At 40.2% G+C, this 17751-nt stretch overlaps 1 protein-coding gene across 2 annotated transcripts in view; it reads left to right on the top strand.

Annotated features, from left to right (window-relative positions):
* GNS (glucosamine (N-acetyl)-6-sulfatase) overlaps positions 1-15350 on the top strand; it is a 45958-nt gene extending 30608 nt beyond the window's left edge. Inside the window, exons 10-14 of one of the 2 annotated variants that reach the window (XM_006886055.1) lie at positions 6117-6218; positions 7888-7995; positions 9545-9655; positions 11298-11458; positions 14952-15350. In XM_006886055.1, the coding sequence (XP_006886117.1) occupies positions 6117-6218; positions 7888-7995; positions 9545-9655; positions 11298-11458; positions 14952-15030 (561 nt within the window). In that variant the 3' untranslated portion in view covers positions 15031-15350. The remainder of the gene's footprint in view (positions 1-6116; positions 6219-7887; positions 7996-9544; positions 9656-11297; positions 11459-14951) is intronic. The other variant, XM_006886056.1, reaches the window with a different exon arrangement.
* Positions 15351-17751: the final 2401 nt, after the last annotated feature.

The following is a 17751-nucleotide window of genomic DNA, read 5'->3' as shown; positions in this document are numbered from 1 at the left end:
AGACCACTTTGTAGGACGTCGCTCTAAACCACATCCTTACTTGATATACGTACTCTTTGTGCATGTTTCCAGCTGCCCTCACGTAATCACACCGTGTTACATCTGCGTGTCTTACCCTGGGGATTCCTGGAGGGGATGAGGTAGATGAACAGACTGTCTAGTCCTTGACATGCTTTGGGTAGCATACACGTTGGTTGCAAACTAAGACTGAAAAATTAACTGTGCCCACTCTCAAAATCCATGCTTCCCTCCAGTCTTGTGCTGACTGATATTGTTTGGAAAGTATGAAATTTAACAGCTTTTATTTACTGAAAAGAATGTCAGAGACGGTGGGTTATTTATCATGTGTTGGCGGCATTTGCCTCGGTGCCGGGTCTGGGGAGTATGGCATAGTGAGCTGTCAACAGCCTACCAGCCAGAACGGTGAATATGACTAATCCATGGATTTAGCAGTTTGTTGGCTGTTTGGGAGGGCAGGATAGAGAGTGTGTGTGGCTGTGGATAGGTTGTTGAAGCGGTCTTTTCCTCTACATAGAAATTAACCTACCTTTAGATTTGGTAATAGAAATTTTTCAAGAGAGTTTGTGAAAAGTAAAATGTCTGTAGGAAAGTTAGAATTCACATGGTCCAAGAGAAAGGAATGGAACTGGGAGTCTGGAGCACAGTCTTTTGGCTTTAGGACATTGGACAGAGTACTTGACCCTCAACAACTTAATTTCTCCAGTTGGGAAATCCAGGGTGCCACTTAACTGAGACCACAGTTGAGTTTTCAAGAGATCTTCTACTTTTGTCATACCAGTTGCTTCAAGATGAGAAGGACCATAGTAAGATCTGTGAGTTTTCTTAGTATGGACGCATTACCACATTTCATTTTCTATGAAGTAAATTCCTTGTGGAATCTCACAGCAATGCTGTATGGGATGCCATGATAATGGATAAAGCATCCTGCGAGTCTGCACATAGTAATATGGCAGAAGCATTTACATGCAGGAAAGGCTTTGGCTTCTTCTTTGTTCTAAAATCTGAGGGACAACCGAAGGAAGCCAGGATGTGGGCAGTTTTCTACCTTTTGACTTAGGCATTTACAGTGCTTTTCTTTGAATGAACTTAGGATGTTTGCTGGCCTGCTTTGAGTCTTTTCTTTGAAAGCTCCACATGAGTTCCTTAACAGCAGGGCTTAAGTATCTGGACATGATGTGTTTCTCTTGAGAACACATTGCAGCCCTGTTTGGTAAATGTACAGGACCATCATTCCTCCAGAGCTAAAAATAAGTATTCAGTGCATGGAATTTCTGTTCCACTGTTTTCTAGGACATTTTATTTGATCAGAATGTTTATATACATGAATCCTAAGAACATTTTTTAACTGTGAAACTATGATTTATATTTTTTATTTTTCCCCAAAGTTTTTTCTGTTACAAACTATAAATTAATCTGCCTAAAAATGCTAAATTTTGAGATATCCTTAAAAGAATTCATTCCACTTCATAGTTGTATAAAAGTCTGTTGTTTTTAGGTGCTTTCAAGTTGAGTATGACTCATAGTGACCCTGTAAACAGTAGACTTGAACCCTCTCCTAACTTGGATCATCCTCATCCTCTGACACTCTTGACCCAGTTGCTATAGTCACTATCAGTCCACCTCATTGAGGGTCTTCCTCTGTTTTGCTGATCCCTCCACCTTACCACGCATGATGTCCCTTCTAAGAAGTAACATGTTCAAAGTATATGAAATGAAGCTTGGTCATGCCTGTAAGGAGCATTCTGGCTATCCTTTCTCCAAGACAAATATGTTTATTCTTTTGACAGTCTATTCAGGCACAGTCTCCTCAGTACTGACATTACTTCTCAGTAATTTGAGAGGTCCCTCACAGTGGACTCTCCCAGTGCAATACGTCTCCTGATCTCCTGACTGCTGGTACCATGGTGTTTATTGTGGATCAAGAAAGATCATTGGCAATTTTATTCTTCTTCATCTATTATTATGTTACTTATCAGTCCAAGGGGTGAGGACTTTTGTCTTCTTGATGTTGAAATGTACTTTATATTGAGGGATGTAGTCTTTGATCTTCTGCAGCAAGCATTTCAAGTCCTCCTCACTTTCAGCAAGCAAGATTGTGTCATCTGCACAACATAAGTTGTTGATGAGTCTTCCTCTGATACTGATGCCACATTCTTCTTCATAAAGTTCAGTTTTTCAGTTGATCAACATACAGATTGAATATGTATCGAGAAAGACTACAGTCCTGATACACACCTTTCCTGATTTTAAACCATGCAGTGTTCCTTTGCTGTAGTCAGGTGACAGTTTCTTGGTCTACGTATAGGTTTTGTACGAACATAATTAAATGTTCTGGGATGCCCATTCTTCTCAATGGTAGCTATAGTTTGTTATGATCCACACAGTCAGATGCTTTTGCATCATCAATAAATCACAAATAGACATTCTTCTGGTATTCTGTGCTTTCAGTCTGAACCCATCTCACATCAGCAGTGAACTCTCTGGTCCCACCGCTTCTTCTAAATCCAGCTTGAACTTCTGGCAGTTCTCTATGTATTGTTCTGGTTTTCTTTTAATCTTCAGCAATGTTTTTGCTTGCATGTGACTTTAATGATATAGTTCAATGGTTTACACATTATTGGATTGCCCTTCTTGGAAATGGGAACAGATACAAATCTCTTCCAGCATGTCAGCCAAGCAACTGTCCTCCAAATTTCTAGCATAGACTGATGAGCTTTTCTAGGGCTACATCTGTTAGTTGAAACATGTCAGTTGGTATTCATTGATTCTTGGGGGCCTTATTTTTTGCCAGGACCTTTAGTGCAACTTAAACTTCTTCCTTCACTATAATTGGCTCTTGTTCATATGGTAGATCCTGAAATATTTTAATGTCAATGAATTTTTTTTGATACATGATTGTAATTCCTTCCATTTTGTGATGCTTCCTGGATCATTCACAATTTGGCCTGGAGTATCTCTCAGTATTATAACTCAAGGCTTGAATTTGTTTTTCAGTTCTTACAAAGCTATAAATGCTGAGCAAGTTCCTTTCCCCCCCCTCTAATTCCAGCTCCTCATACATTCCATTAGAATACTTTGTCTTCTCGAGCTGCCCTTTGAAGTCTTGTGTCTGGCTTTTTTACTTTGCCATTTGGTTCCTTTGTTTTGACTTCTCAACACTCTAGTGCAATTTTCAGTCTCTTCTCACATCCATGTTGACCTTTTCTTCCTCTTCTGTCTTTGTAATGATCTTTTGCTTTCATCCCATAACTCATCTGATCTTTGATCATTAGGGTTCAATGCCTCAAACCTATTCTGAAGATGATTTTTAAATCCAAGTGGGACTCTGTGGAAAGAATCATTGGGGAAGTTCCGTATCAGCTATTAAAACCAGTCCAGGTGCTGATTGAAGAACATACCATCAGTTACTCACGTGCAAGTTCAAATTGAAGCTGAAGAAAATGAAAACGAGTCCACAAGAACCAAAATAGGATCTTGAGTCTATCCCACCTGAATTTAAAAATTAAAATTTTTTTAAAATTCTGAAATAGTTGTAATTCTGTCTTGAGCTCTTCACCTATGCTAGTATCTACCAAAATTCTCACATTTCCTGAACTGTATGCTAATCTTAAAGTTGCCTACTTAATCAAAATAAAACTTTAGAAGCAATGAAAACATACCCACTGTTTTTTAGGGAAGATTCTATGAGTGAGGATAGATGAGAAAAATAAGAATCCCAGGTGTGTGTTTGATATCTTCGTGGCTATAGTTTTTTTACTGGAACTTACAGATCTTTCTCTCCATAAAGTAAAATATTATTAGAAAGCAGCTCTCACCTTATACCCAGTGACTATTGAGGCAGTTAATGGTGAGATTAGCACTCACTGATTGTTGGGTTTTTATCTTGGAAGGTTTTGTTATTATAATACTCCCCATTCATACTGCCTTAGAGTCCCTGAGTGGTGCAAATGGAGAGCACCTGACTTTTAGCCAAAGAGTAGCAATTAGAACCCACCCCAGAGGCACCTGACTGACGTCATGCTCCTTTCACAATTGGCAAGTTTTGCAAGTCTTTGAAGGTCAAGTTCTTTGTCCAGAGTCCTAAAGCCAGTAGGTTGCTGCCCTGACTCCCAGTTCCATTTATTTCTCCTAGACCATGTGAGTTCTAGGAGTCCCTGAGTGGTACAAAGGTGGAGCACTTAAAGCCAAAAGATTAGCAGTTAGAATCCACTCCAGAAGGGCACCTCAGAAGGCCGGACTGGTGATCAGCTTCCCAAAGGTCACAGCTCTGAAAACCCTGGGGAGCGCTTCTGCTCTGCATGTGGGGGGTCACTAGGAGTCAGAATCGGCACAGTGGTAACTGCGTTGGCAGTGCCTTGGGCATGTCGGTAGTGCTTGCGCCTCTTGGCCAAGTGGCTGGTATTGTGTGCATCACTGCAGCTCCGTCAGTTGTGGTCACTTCAGAGCCTGTGAACAGGATCTGTTCTGGAGGTCGCATCAGCTTCCCTCACCTTTCCTGCTTTGATCTTTTTTCATGTCCTTCCCCACTCGGGATGACCATATATTCCAAGCTGCTCAGTTTGCCTGGGGGCCTTGCAACGAAGAAGGGATATCTGTAACACTGGGGCTTGTATGATCCCTGGAGACATAGTTGTTGAGGTTTTTTCTTTTTCTCAGTAACATACGGATTGCCTTTCGCCTGCATTATGTGCTGCTGAACAGCTGCAGAGTTGCACTAATTGGTTCAGTTGCTCTAATTGGAGTGTGTGTCACTGCTACCTCCTGAAACCATCCTGGCTGTCAGGAACCTGATCTCTGATGAGCAGGACTCTGAAGAGGTTTCATTACCTTTCAAATCTGTACTTGTGGTTTTGTTGAAAATAAAAGTGAAATGGATAATAGAGTTTCCAGGATGGCCTAACTTCTTCACTCTTGACGGTTTCCTTTGAGCAGTTGATAACCTTTTCAGCATCCTTTGTCCACTTGCTTCCACTTCTCATTTCGTCGTAAAATGGGAGAAACACTGCATTCTCCCATTGTGGTAGAGTACACACACATACACACACGCGCATGCACGTGAGACACCTGTCACAGTTTGCTCAGTCAGCTTTTATTCGCACCCTTTTTTCCCTTCTGTTTAGCTTCTCTGGTGGGTTGCCTTTGCCATTCAAGTTCTCTCTAGCCTATTGTCAAGGGATTTGTAAGCTTGGGGCTTAGGGTCTGGCTGGGCCTGAGTTGTCCAGTAGCCACCAGCCACATATGCTGGTTGTCTCATTACAGTATGACAAGTTCAAACCAAAGCATGCTATTATTGTAAAAGAACATATTTCAAAGACTTAGATAAAGTACATGAAAATCTACTGATTTTTTAATATTGTTAACATAATGTGTAATGTTTGGGGGTTTTTATTTGTCAGATTAAATACATCAAAATTTCACTTGGAACTTTTTACTTTATTGTGTTTACTATATTTTTTCCAATTGCCTGTGTGACTCCTGTTGTAAGTCCCTTCTATTGGGCTTAGGCTCTGGTAGACACATTGTATCAAACTCAGGATCCTCAAGCCCATTACTATGTATCTTGTAGCTGACCATCTACTGGCTTTTCCACAAGTGAGGAGATTGCCCTTATTTTACCTGCAGAGCCACTGCTGGTGGACTTGAACCACCAGACAGGTACCACCTTTGGGTTAGCAGCACAACTCTCTACAGACTACGCCACCAGATTCCCTAGGTAGACTGTTCACAGAAGGAAAATAGCTAAATAGACCAAAGAAAGAACCAGAACATCTAGGAAACTAGAGGGGATGTTTCTGCTCTCTCCTCCAGGGCTCCCATGAGTTGAAATCAGCTCAGTGACAATTTCCTAGACACTTTGTATAAAATAAGTGGATGGATATTTTTCCTCATTATTTATAAGTACACTTAAGGTGGTTTCCAAGAGTTGTTAAAATTTTTTCATGAGTACCAATGTGGTTGAAATAAATATCTGTATGTTAAGGTACTTCCTGGTGAGACTCACTTTCTCCCTGAGCTTTGTTACTGTGGTTAGATAGGAAGGGAAAGCCAGAAGTAAGTACCTGTGTTCTAGATTTTTCTTTTTCTCATTCTCGTAGATGCTTGTTGCCAACATTGACTTGGGTCCTACTATTCTGGACATCGCTGGCTATGATCTGAATAAGACCCAAATGGATGGGATGTCTCTCTTGCCCATTTTGGTGAGTATAATACTGAAATAAATAAAACCATTAAACTTGAGGAGAAGGAATATTTTTCCATGATGGGGTTTCCTGAAAGGATTGATGAACCGCATGCATTCATACAAAGAGAGTTCTGTATCATCCTCCTTTTTACCAGAAAACCTATCATAAACAAAGTGAAGTGACAAATTCAAGAAATACTTACAGCATATGTGGAAAAGGGCAGTTAACCCTAATATATGAGTTCTTAAAAATCTAAGATTGATGTCATAAGAGGAAAATGGTCAAAAGGTGGGGGTTGTTACTGTTATTGGATGTCTTTAAGCTGCTATCCTAACAACCCTGTGTACAGTAGAACTAATTATCACTCTCACAATCATTGCTGGGTTTGAACCTGTTGTTGCAGCCACTATGTCAAAGCTAGCTACTTAGAGGTCTCTCTCACTGACCTTCAGCTTCACCAGGCAGGTCCTCCTCCAGGAACAGTCCCTCTTGATAATACCTTCAGAGTATTTGAGACAGATTGACCATGTTCCCTGCTGTAGTGTATTTTGTTTGTCTTCCAAGGCAGATCTGATTAATCAAATGAAAGAAGAATTAAAAATGGCCAGAAGTGAAGGTAAAAGTTTATATTTCAGTGGTGATAAAGGAAACATTTAATTGAAGGAGGCTTTGTCACCTGCTGAGAACTATTCCAAATAAACATTACAGTCAAATTTTCAGAAAACCTGAAAAATCAAGTTGGACCTCTGCCTGGAATTGCACTGAACCTATAGGTCAGTTAGAAGAAAGCTCGTTCTCTTTCAACATTCTTGAGTTCTTAAAGCTGTGCTACTACTAACTCCCTTCATTTTTTTACTTGCCTGTTTAAAACCCTCTGTGACTTCTCATTACCTGCTCTTGTTCCTAGATATGTAGCCTGATGTCTGGGGCCTTTTCCTACCTGGTTCCTACTCTGCCTCCCCACCTTGACTTAGTGTTGTTTCTTGTCTGAAAGTCAGATTATCTGCTTCCATCCAATACTCATGTTGTTTGTCTTAGCCAAAATGTTCCTTGCATGCTGTTTCCTGTTAGCATTGTGCCTTTCTAAAACTCCCCTATTTCAAATGGTACTGCTTTCTTCTTTCTACATCATCAGTGATTTAAGATTAAATAACTTAATTTGTGTATTATGTTTTCATTCTCAAAGAGTTATACTTTGAACCTATTATAATTCCACAACAATCAGCCCTGTTTCATATTTACTGAATTATTATCTTTGTACCTACTGGGTAATAAGCTTCTTGAGTTTAGGACTTTTCTTCTATACCAGTATACCAGTATCGTGAATTCTAACCTGGCCTTACGCAGCTTGCTGTGTGACTTTGATCCTTGTCTAGCTGTTTTGTCAGTTTCCATTCCTGACTTGCTTCACAGCACTAGTCTTATAGAGTATCTACTACATGTTTAAAGCATTTCACCATCACTTTTAAGGGCTCTATAAATACCAAACACAATACTCAGTAGCTTTCATGTGCATCTGTATTAGTCATTTCCTTTGGCTACTGAATGAATAATCCACTTAGTTTCTGCCTCAGTGCTCTTTGGTTGTAGGGTGAGTAACTTTGTGATCCTCATCAATGATAAGGTACTGCTGCTTTCTTCTGGTCTATATATCTAACAGAGACCACCTTTCTCTTGTTTCCAGAGAGGAGCTAGTAATGTGACCTGGCGATCTGATATCCTGGTGGAGTATCAAGGGGAAGGCCATAATGTCTCTGACCCAACGTGTCCTTCCGTGGGGCCTGGAGTCTCCGTGAGTAACACAGTGCAGTGCTAGTCTAGATGTGTCACGTATTGAGACCCTGAATCTGAGCTCCCCTCCTCCTCTCTGTCACGTGATTGTGGCTGGTGATAGTGGATATGTGCAGTTGAGTTGGAAGTGACCCATGGCTGACCCTCCAGCTGGTTTTCAGATGCTATAAATCACACTGGAGGACTATCTTTTTCCTGCAAAGCTGCTAGTAGATTCAAACCACTTAGCTTTGTGTTGGCAGCACAGCTCCTTACCCACTAGGCCATGAGAGCTCCCTTTATAGTGAATCTTATTGTTGTTATGTGCTGTCAGTGAGAACCAACACCTAGCTGACATTCCAGCAGGGTTTCAGAAGCTGTAAATCACACTGGAGGAGATTGTCTATCCTTCTCCCATGGAGCAGCTGGTGGATTAGAACTGTGTGCCTTTAAAATTGCACAGCTTTTTACCACTACACCACCAGAGCGCCCTTTATAGTGGATTAAAGTAAATCCAGTAATGCACAAAAACGATGCCAGAATCCTTCGAATTCTTCCATTTTGGTAAATAGTTGCAACTCTGCCCATATTCTTACCTTGTCAGTACCTGGGCCCTTACCCCATCCCAAAATCTGTACCATTTTTTATTGGGAATATTATTCAACTCAGCTTACTGCAATTTGGTCAGAACAGACTCAAAGCTGACCATTTAATGGGTTTCTTAGGTTGTAAATAGCACTGGAAGAGGTGTCCCATCTTTCTCAATGAAAGCTACAGGTAGATTTGAACTGCCAAAGAGACATGGCCTTCAGCTGTCAGCGTCACTCCCTACAGAGCAGAGCTGCCATATAATAGTGACAAGCTTTCCCAACTGACCGTGCCCTGGGGAGTGCCTTGAAGTGGTAGCAGTCTGGTTGCTCATGGAGGCAATTATAGCCTTGCTTTGTAGGACGGAATATAAGTTCCTGTTTGGAAATGACTCTCCTAAAATGAAAGTGAGCTCTGGTGGCCTAGTGAATAAGGACTTGTCCTGCCAACCTAAAAGCATGCAATTCGAATCCACCAGCCACTCTAGGGAGAAAAATGGGCAATTTCTTCCTGTTCCTAAAGACAGATGCTGTAGGAACCATGAAAAAATAAATTAGAATTCAGTCATCATGGATGGTAGGGATATGCAGCAGTAACTATAGATGATTTTATAAAGCTCATTTATAGTCTGTGATGTTGTCCGCTCTAGTCCTTCAGAACACAGTTCCTGCGAGTGCTTAGAAGTGACTCACCCAGCTATTAATTTCTCCTCTTTACCCACATGTACATTTTAAAGGGGCTCATTATTTGTCAAGTGGGTTGACAGGGGCTACAGCAATCTACACCCTTGTGTTCTGTAAGCAAGTGCACCAACAGGAAGAAACAAGGCCTCAAATCTGTTTTTGATCTACTGATTTCTCTGCAGAAGTTTTCCTAGTTTATCCAATTGCATGTCTCCTGTAAATCTGTTTGGTTGCCCCCTAAGCAAGTAGGAATTTGTTAGTATGGGAGAAGTTTATTCATGAACCTCTAAATCCCCACAGGAGTGTTTCCCAGACTGTGTATGTGAAGATGCTTACAACAACACATATGCTTGTGTAAGGACAATGTCAGCCCTGTGGAATTTACAGTATTGCGAGTTTGATGACCAGGAGGTAAGAGGGGTGTCTGCCTGCTAATTCCTCCACACCTTCTTTATTTTTTTTTCATTAGATTTGATGACAAAACAGAAATTCTTTTTGTAATTAAATGGCAAAAGATGCTCCCTGAAGGAAACTTGGTTTTTATCTGTACATTTTAGCTAAGATAAAGTTAGACAAAGCTCTTCCTCTCACATTACTATTTTATCCACTCCCCCACAACTGAGACAGATGCAGTTAAATACAGAGATCACTTTTTCAAAATGATAATGTCATCTTCCTTCATAAGGTGAACCAAAGATGACTGGTTATCTTCCTTCACAGAGTAAACCAAAGGTAATCCAGTAGAAGTGTCCTGTGGAGAATTCTCTAAACAGCTTACCAACAACTGACTTGTTCCGAGATTCTGTTCTCATGCTCAGGTAGATTAACAGCAGGAGTCAGAAGCAGACCCAGAAGCACTATTCTTGGAGGAAGGTGGCGTTTAGCCCGTGCAGATCAGTGTGGGTTGTCTGAAGGATCCAGTCTTCCCAAGTTCATACCATTCTTACTTGACTTGTCTGGCAGCCAGGTCTTACCATGTGGGAAAGGCTGTTGACTATCTCAGAAGTTGACTGTTCAGCCATCCCATCTAGAGTGTATAAGCACTTTGGACTTAATTCATAAGGAGAACTTCATAAGGCTGCGTTAAGGCCTTCTACTGAGAAGCCATCGTCAATATAGTTCCTGTTCTTCCTCTCCCTTATCAGTTTGATAACTACTTATAAGTGATACTCTGAGGGCATCTGTTTGAAGCCCCCATAACCAGATTCTGTCTCTTGTCTTCATAGTCTGCCATGTGACTCTGGTTTGGAGAAGAACATACAAGTTAAGAGGGGGAACATGCTTAACCCCTGACATGTCTAATCTTAGACCTCAGTAGCCCTGGTGGCACAATGGTGAACTTCTCAGCTGCTAACCAAAAGGTTAGCAGTTTGAACCCACCCAGCAGTTGTAAGAGGGAAAGAGCCCGTCATTCTGCTCCCATCCTAGAAATGGCTCTTGGAACTTTGCAGTATCATGTGGGGTTACTAGGAGTTGAAATGCTACAGCGCCTAATCACAACAGCGTTAAATGTGATAATCAGTACTGTGATCTCATTGCTCTTATACATCAAAAACTGTCTACGAAAACCTAACATTTGGATAGCACAGGTTTGAGTATTCATGTATCTTCTTTTTAGTTGAATTTCTATTCTTAGGCAGAGCTAGCCTTCAGATATTAATTCTCACTTCTGTGCCTATGTCACTAAGTCTTGTTTCTGAGACTGACATTTGGGATCCTGCCTTCTGTCCTCAGCTTCAGTTACGCAGGGTGGTCAGTGTCCTCCCCTGGGTCTCCTCCTGACCGCCTCAAGGCACAGACAGTGAGTGCTGGGGGTCCCTGCCTGGCATGTGGGCTATTGACCCAACGCAGTTTAACCCCTGAACAGATGCTCCATTGTCTCAAGTTGGCATTTCAGTGCTTTGAGGATCTGGTGACCAGATGATACCTCATAGATCTCATTTCTTAGCCTCCCTCCGCCTTTCCCATTTAGAAAGAATTCCCATGAGGCGTATTTCTCCAAGCGTGATCTTTTTTTCTTTTTATTTCCCCTCCATCCTTACTTATCCTCTAGGTGTTCGTGGAAGTCTATAATCTGACCGCAGACCCACATCAAATCACTAATATTGCTAAAACTATAGACCCAGAGCTCTTGGGCAAGATGAACTATCGGCTAATGATGTTACAGTCCTGCTCTGGACCAACCTGTCGCACTCCAGGGGTTTTTGACCCTGGGTAAGTTTCTTTTCCTTTTTCTTCAGTTACTTCACCACGCTGCCGTAAACTGGTGTGCTGTCCCTGGATGCAAAGAGAGCCCTCACTCAGATGGGTCATTTTTGCCTTGAGCTGAGATGTGATTCCTGTTTTGCTTTCAGTTGGCAACACTGTGTCTTAGTGCGTCAGTCTCTAGTCTAGGATTGGAACCTCTATGAAACTTACTCTCCACTGCACGTCAGCTTTATCTGGAGGCAGAGCTTTGTCTCCTGTCCCAGGGTCTCTTCCTTTTCACTGTTGTCTTTTTGTCATGGTTTTATTACCGTTAAGTATCATGGTGACACTTGCGGCTTCTTAAAAATAAGCTCTGGCCCAGTGCTACCTTGTTGCCTAGAGTTCCCAAGATCTCCATTCTAATTTTATAGACATCTCAGTTCTAGAAACTTAAATGCTCCCAGTTAAATTTTCATTTAATATGTAATGTTGTTGTTGTTGTTGTTAAGTGCCGTTGAGTCGCAGGTAACTCATAGCGACCCTATGAAGAAGAGACCTCGACGCTTGGGTGCCTTTCAGCCTCTCTCCAGGTTCATAGGGTTTCTGAAGGCAAGCTATTATGGAAGTGGATGCCATTCCTCCTTCCAAGTTAATATGTAATAGGCACAAAAAAATAAAATAAATGTAATAGGCACAAGAAAGAAGTCATCATAAGTACTTAAATGTTGAAATGCATAAGCCTAGTGCAGTATATTGTTGTTGTTGATTACCTTCTAATCAAGCACGACTCATAGAGACCCTATGAACAAAAGGCCTGAAGCCTTTCTATAACTATCAACATTTATCAAAGTTCAGAGTTTCCAGAGGCATCTTGTTGAGGAAGTGGATGTCACTCCTGCTTCCAGTAGTGCAGTATATGGGGGTATAAAAATGTGGAACTATCTTCTACAAAATAAATTCTTTTCCTCTCCTTAAACAGTAGCTTTTCTTCTTTTTTTTCTCTTTTAATAAATTTTTATTTTGTGATTTTAATGAAAGTTTACAGAAAAGCTAGATTTTCATTCATTCATTGTTGCACATTTTACCTCTTCTCCTTCCCTTCGCCCTCCCCAGTTCTTTTCAGCAATGATGAGTGTGTTCTTTGAGTTCTGAATGGTAAGGAGTGAACTATATTTAACTAAAGATTATGAAATGAAAAAAAATCAGACTTTCTCTGGACAGGATTATTTCCATTCTCAACATTCATTTGGTTACTGGAGAAAGTATGATGCCACTAGTTAATGAAAAATTAACTGTGTTAGCCATCTTTAGTTTAAATGATACCTTCAGTACAAAAGAAAAAGGGAGGAAGGAGGAGATGTATGTATATAAGTACAGAATTTTGGATTATAGACATTTATTTTAAAATGTATCAATCTTACACTTAAATCTTACATAGAGAGCCAGAATGACACAGGTAACAGAAACAAACAGTATTTATATGTTTGTCATTCTTTTCTATCCTTTAAGTAATTCTTTTTTGTTTTTTCCTTTGGTAGCTCCAATTTATTAGCAGCTGTTGAGGGAAAAGATGGCATTTCCCTTCCATTAAGATCTCTACAGCATAAGAAGCCAGATAGAGATTTATTTTTTTAAAATTTTTATTTTTTTATTTCATTGAACATCTACAGAGATTTTGGAATTCCATTCATTCATTGTTGCACTTTTTTCCTCACCCCACCCCCCTTTAAGTAATTCTTTTGTGTGTGTGTTTGTGTACCGTCAAATTGAATCTGACTGGTACAGGAGGAGATTGTCCCTCCTTACCCGGCAGAACATCTGGTGGATTCGAACCGTGCGCCTCTAAGATTGCAGTGCAAAGTAATTCTTTTAAAAATAGGGATCAAGTTAATACACTAAGATTGTCCAAGCTTTCTGACCATACAACATATAAAGTCTTTCTTCCATGCTAATGAAATGGGTCCCTTGCTTATTGCCAGTTCCAGGAATTAGGTTCAGTCTCTTAAGATAAAAGCAGACACAAGGCTTCCAGCTCACACATCCTGAACTTGCAATTTCCAACATCTGTTGTTCTCAGAATATTTTATGAAACTAAATACCATGAGATGCTTATAGTAGTCAGTGCTTTTAAAGCATATAGTACTTGATTGACTTCGAATTTAAGGCCAGAATCTAACAGGATCTTGGCTGGCAGCTCAGAGATTGAACCATTCTTAATGTCCAGGAAGTTCCTAGCCACTCCCTTGCTAAGGCGTGGACCTGTCTTGGCTGGAGTCCAGTGGATCTGCACAAGGCAAATAGAGAAGCTGCCATATTTTTTTCTGAACATCAACATCTGTTCCTCAGGGGTGGAAGGACTCAATCTTAGAATTTTTTTTATAGTTAAATAGTTAAATTTGAAATGAGAAAATTGAGCTTGGAGTTGGGTTTTGCCCAGGAGTCACTCTGTCAAGAACAGCAAGGCCTCCTGATTGTCCAGCAAAGTTCACTGGTTTTTGTTTTTAAACTATAACTGTTGCTTACCTCCTAGAAGCTTGTAGTTAAGGTTCTAGATAACTGGCTTTGCTGCTGAACTGAACTTATTTAAACTCCTATTTTTCCATTTTAAATTCCTGGCTTATTTCCTTCCAAACATTTGGCATATAGAATTCTATGAAATGAAAATTATAGAAAACTGTATCACATGGGCCGAGCCCATTTGCCCCATTTTTTAAAAATAGTTTCATTGAAACACACATTCATTCATAGTATTTACATAATGACTTGGCCTTGTGTGTCATTTACATGAGTTACATTTACTTGAATTACTTTGCTATTTGTAGTCAAAGGGGTTAATGATTTGTCCAGGTTCATAAACAAATTCAAGCTCACATCTGTAATTCATGCCTGTACTTATAAATGCAACAGTATGTGTATCTCATTGTAAAAGAGAAAGGACATTCAAATTCCTCGTACAGCATTCATCAGGGGTTAGACTCTTCTGCTTACTGAAGGCAGTTCTGGCTGCTTAGTCCATGGGGAGTTGTGCTGCTGACCACAGGTGGCGAGTCTCTGGCAGCTGGAGATCACCAGCAGCTCCAAGGAAGAAAGTTGGACACTCTCCTTTGTGATTCACAGCTTCAGAAACCCAGTAGGGGATCTGCTGAGTCCATTCCACCTAGACAGTGAGTTTAGTCACCTTTTTATACAGTTAGTTTCTCCACATCTAAAATACACCACACCCCCACAAAAACTCACCTCAAAACTTTCGAAGATTAGTATTACTATTTTTTTTTTCATTTCCTTTCAACTTACACTGCATTATTTGTGCTTGCTGATTTGTATTATAAATGTTTTTCGTCATGGTTTATACTACAAACTTACCCAACAGAATCTCTTCTGGTCACTTAATTAGTCCTTTCAACTGTCTTTTCTACAAATAAAATTTCAGGTAGAATAAGATACTCAGTAGCTATAGATAGTAGATACAGAGTTAATGTTACATGGTGTTTGGTTTTGTTTTCCTGTCTTGCCCCTCCAGGTACAGATTTGAGCCCCGGCTCATGTTCAGCAGTCATGGCATCGTCAGGACAAGAAGGTTTTCTAAACATCTCCTGTAGCCACCTTGCCCAGCTTCTGCAGTTGGAGCCCTGCACGCCTCTTTCTGATGAAGTGATTGTAGTAGGTGTCTGTAGCTAGTCAGTCTTCAAGACCACACCTGGAAGTTTAAGTCCTATCTGAAAAACCAGCCCAGTCAGCTGACTTCTGTGCAATGTGTTAAACTGTGAACTCTTCCTATATGTCAGGAGTGACTGTCCTTGGTCCCTCTGTTCATCTGATAATGAATACGCCCATGAGGTCTTCGTACTCACCATATCTTTCCTGTCCTGGGGCCACTGTTTTTGATACTACCCTGTGGGTCAAAGTCTGAATGTGCAAATGTACTCAGATAAATGGCAATACTGCTTGACCCAAAAGCAGGGAACTTGCAGAGCATTTCAGATTGAGCGCTTGACTGTCAAACATATTAATATGACTTGAAAAATAACCATCAGAGATGATTGAAGACAAGTACCATTGTTTTAAATTAGAAGATTATGTTGGATTATTTCCTTCCTGTCCATCACAGTGTGATAAGGCTACAGATTCAAAACAAGCCAGCCAAGCTCTGTTCATTTATTTGGAATTCTGGGCTAGTGCGATACTGAAATCAAAAGAGTAAGCTTTTTGGTAAAGGTTCAGTTCAGCTCTTGAAGGTGGTAATCACCTATATTCCAGTGGCTGCTAACCACTTATAGAATGCCAGTTAATACCAAGAATATTGGAGGTGTCTCCCATGAAACTCTCTCTTTGAGGTCTGACCAGAGACCACTTACATGCATCAGTGTAGGGAAGGGGGAGGGAGAGTAGTTGTTCCGGGGCCTTCTGTGGACAGCACTCTCAGGTCTTCAGGGTAAAGGACTGCACCTGGGCTTGACGAAGTGCCAGTCCAGCAGGGCACATTACAGCTGATGTCAATCTCATGTGTAAAGTTGTTTAGAATCTTTTGCATTTTGCTGTCATTCTGTCCATTTGTTATAAGAGAAAAAAAATTTTTAACACTCAGTGCAAAATACTGACTACTGTTGAGCTTGAGGAGCCCTGTCTTCTCCCCTATAAGTTCATCCTGAGTTTTTGGAATCATCAGCCCCTTTTCCATGTTGCTCTGTTCAAATCTGTATTGTTTCAGTTTCCTCACGGTTTAGGACACCTAAAAATACTTCTATTTCTTGCTTCAAAGACCAGCCCATTTCCTTTACCAGGGTGTTAACTGGTGAAGGAGCAGCGAATGAGAAAGAGCTGTGGTTTATAACCTTTTGACTCAGGCAATAAGTGTTTTTTTAGCTTTACTTGAGGTCTTATATCAAGCTTTAAGCACTTTGTTTTGTTAAGACACGGCCACAAGTTAACTATGCTACAAGAATTTCCAATAGCCATTGGCTTTGTTCCTTTACCTCATGTGAGCCCTACAACTGGGGGGGGGGTAATCTAAAGATGAAGTAATAAGCAAGCAAAATGTAACACCTTCTCTTTGAATGCTTAAGGAAAGAAATTATAATTCTATAGCTAAAAGCATACAACAGTGTTGACTATGAATATTGGTTTTATTCTCTACTTTGATTCTTAACATCTTAAGTCAACATCAACATTAATGAAGGTTAACCATAGTTATTCCAAAATAAAAAAAAAAGAAACCAACCCTTGCTAGATCTTGGACTGTGACATCACATTATTTATTCAGCTTTATAACACTGGGTCCTGAAAGGAGGAAAGCAGGTGAAGTCTTAGAAATTAAACAAGTCAGTGGCTGCTTGCCACTCTGCCCGTTTGTTCAGCTGACTTCCATGTGGGTGGTAGGATGTAGTGAGGCATTCTGTGGACGCTTCTGATTTTGGTACATTTCTTACCTAACCTTCGAATAGGCTACTATTTGGCTTTGTATCTTGAACTGATGACATTCTGGACCTATACTAAAATAATTTCATAAAGAGACCTCAGTTTATAGTCTAATGGACTAAGATGCACTCAACTTTTAGAATGTATGTGTACAACTGACTCACTACAAGAGGCTTTCTTTGCTCCAATTTTAATTTTACTGACTTAAAGTTTATTATTTTCCTTTTTCTAAGAAGGCCAGGTCCCTGTCTCCTTATGACTTTCAAAATAGAGAGCCATTTAACCAGAAAGAATGAACTAAGGCCTTAGGAACGACTAGAGATTTTGCCTTATAATGGTTCTTATTACACAGCTCTCCCTAAAATACAATTAGAGAGAGACCAACCTTTTGAGCATCTTTGAATTTGACAACTGGTGCTGTTGCAAATGCATTTTAATTGACAACTAATATAGGAGGTTTTAATACAAAATGGTAATGATAGCCCTGGGTATACATTAACCTGTGATAAATATTCTTAAATATATCTTTAAGTATCTAAGTTAACGAGTAGGGCTGTTTTAATAAAAAAAGAAAGTCCCAAATCCTTATTCAGAGAAAGCAAAAGATAGCTGGTCTATCAGTGGAAGAAGATGGAAATATTTGGGTTCTTTGAGTTTACCACCACTCAGGCCCCACTGAGTTTTGTAAATCCTTTGTTTGCATTATCTGTTCCTAAAACATTATTCTGCCCTGGCTCTCTGTCATCTCAATCATTTGACCTAGAAAGTGCCCTTCAAAGGACCCTGTTCACTGCTGCACTTTTCAATGAATTAAAATTTATTTCTGTGTCTAGTGGGAATGTGTCCTTTGTTTTAGTCCTCAAATAGTAATTTTTATAAGATGCTCTTTTTGTATATCCTGTTTA

The sequence above is a fragment of the Elephantulus edwardii genome, unplaced genomic scaffold (genome assembly GCF_000299155.1).
Source record: "Elephantulus edwardii isolate Elephantulus edwardi_28Jun2011 unplaced genomic scaffold, EleEdw1.0 scaffold00047, whole genome shotgun sequence".
Taxonomy (NCBI): Eukaryota; Metazoa; Chordata; class Mammalia; order Macroscelidea; family Macroscelididae; genus Elephantulus; species Elephantulus edwardii.
This window is presented reverse-complemented; position numbering and strand designations above follow the sequence as displayed.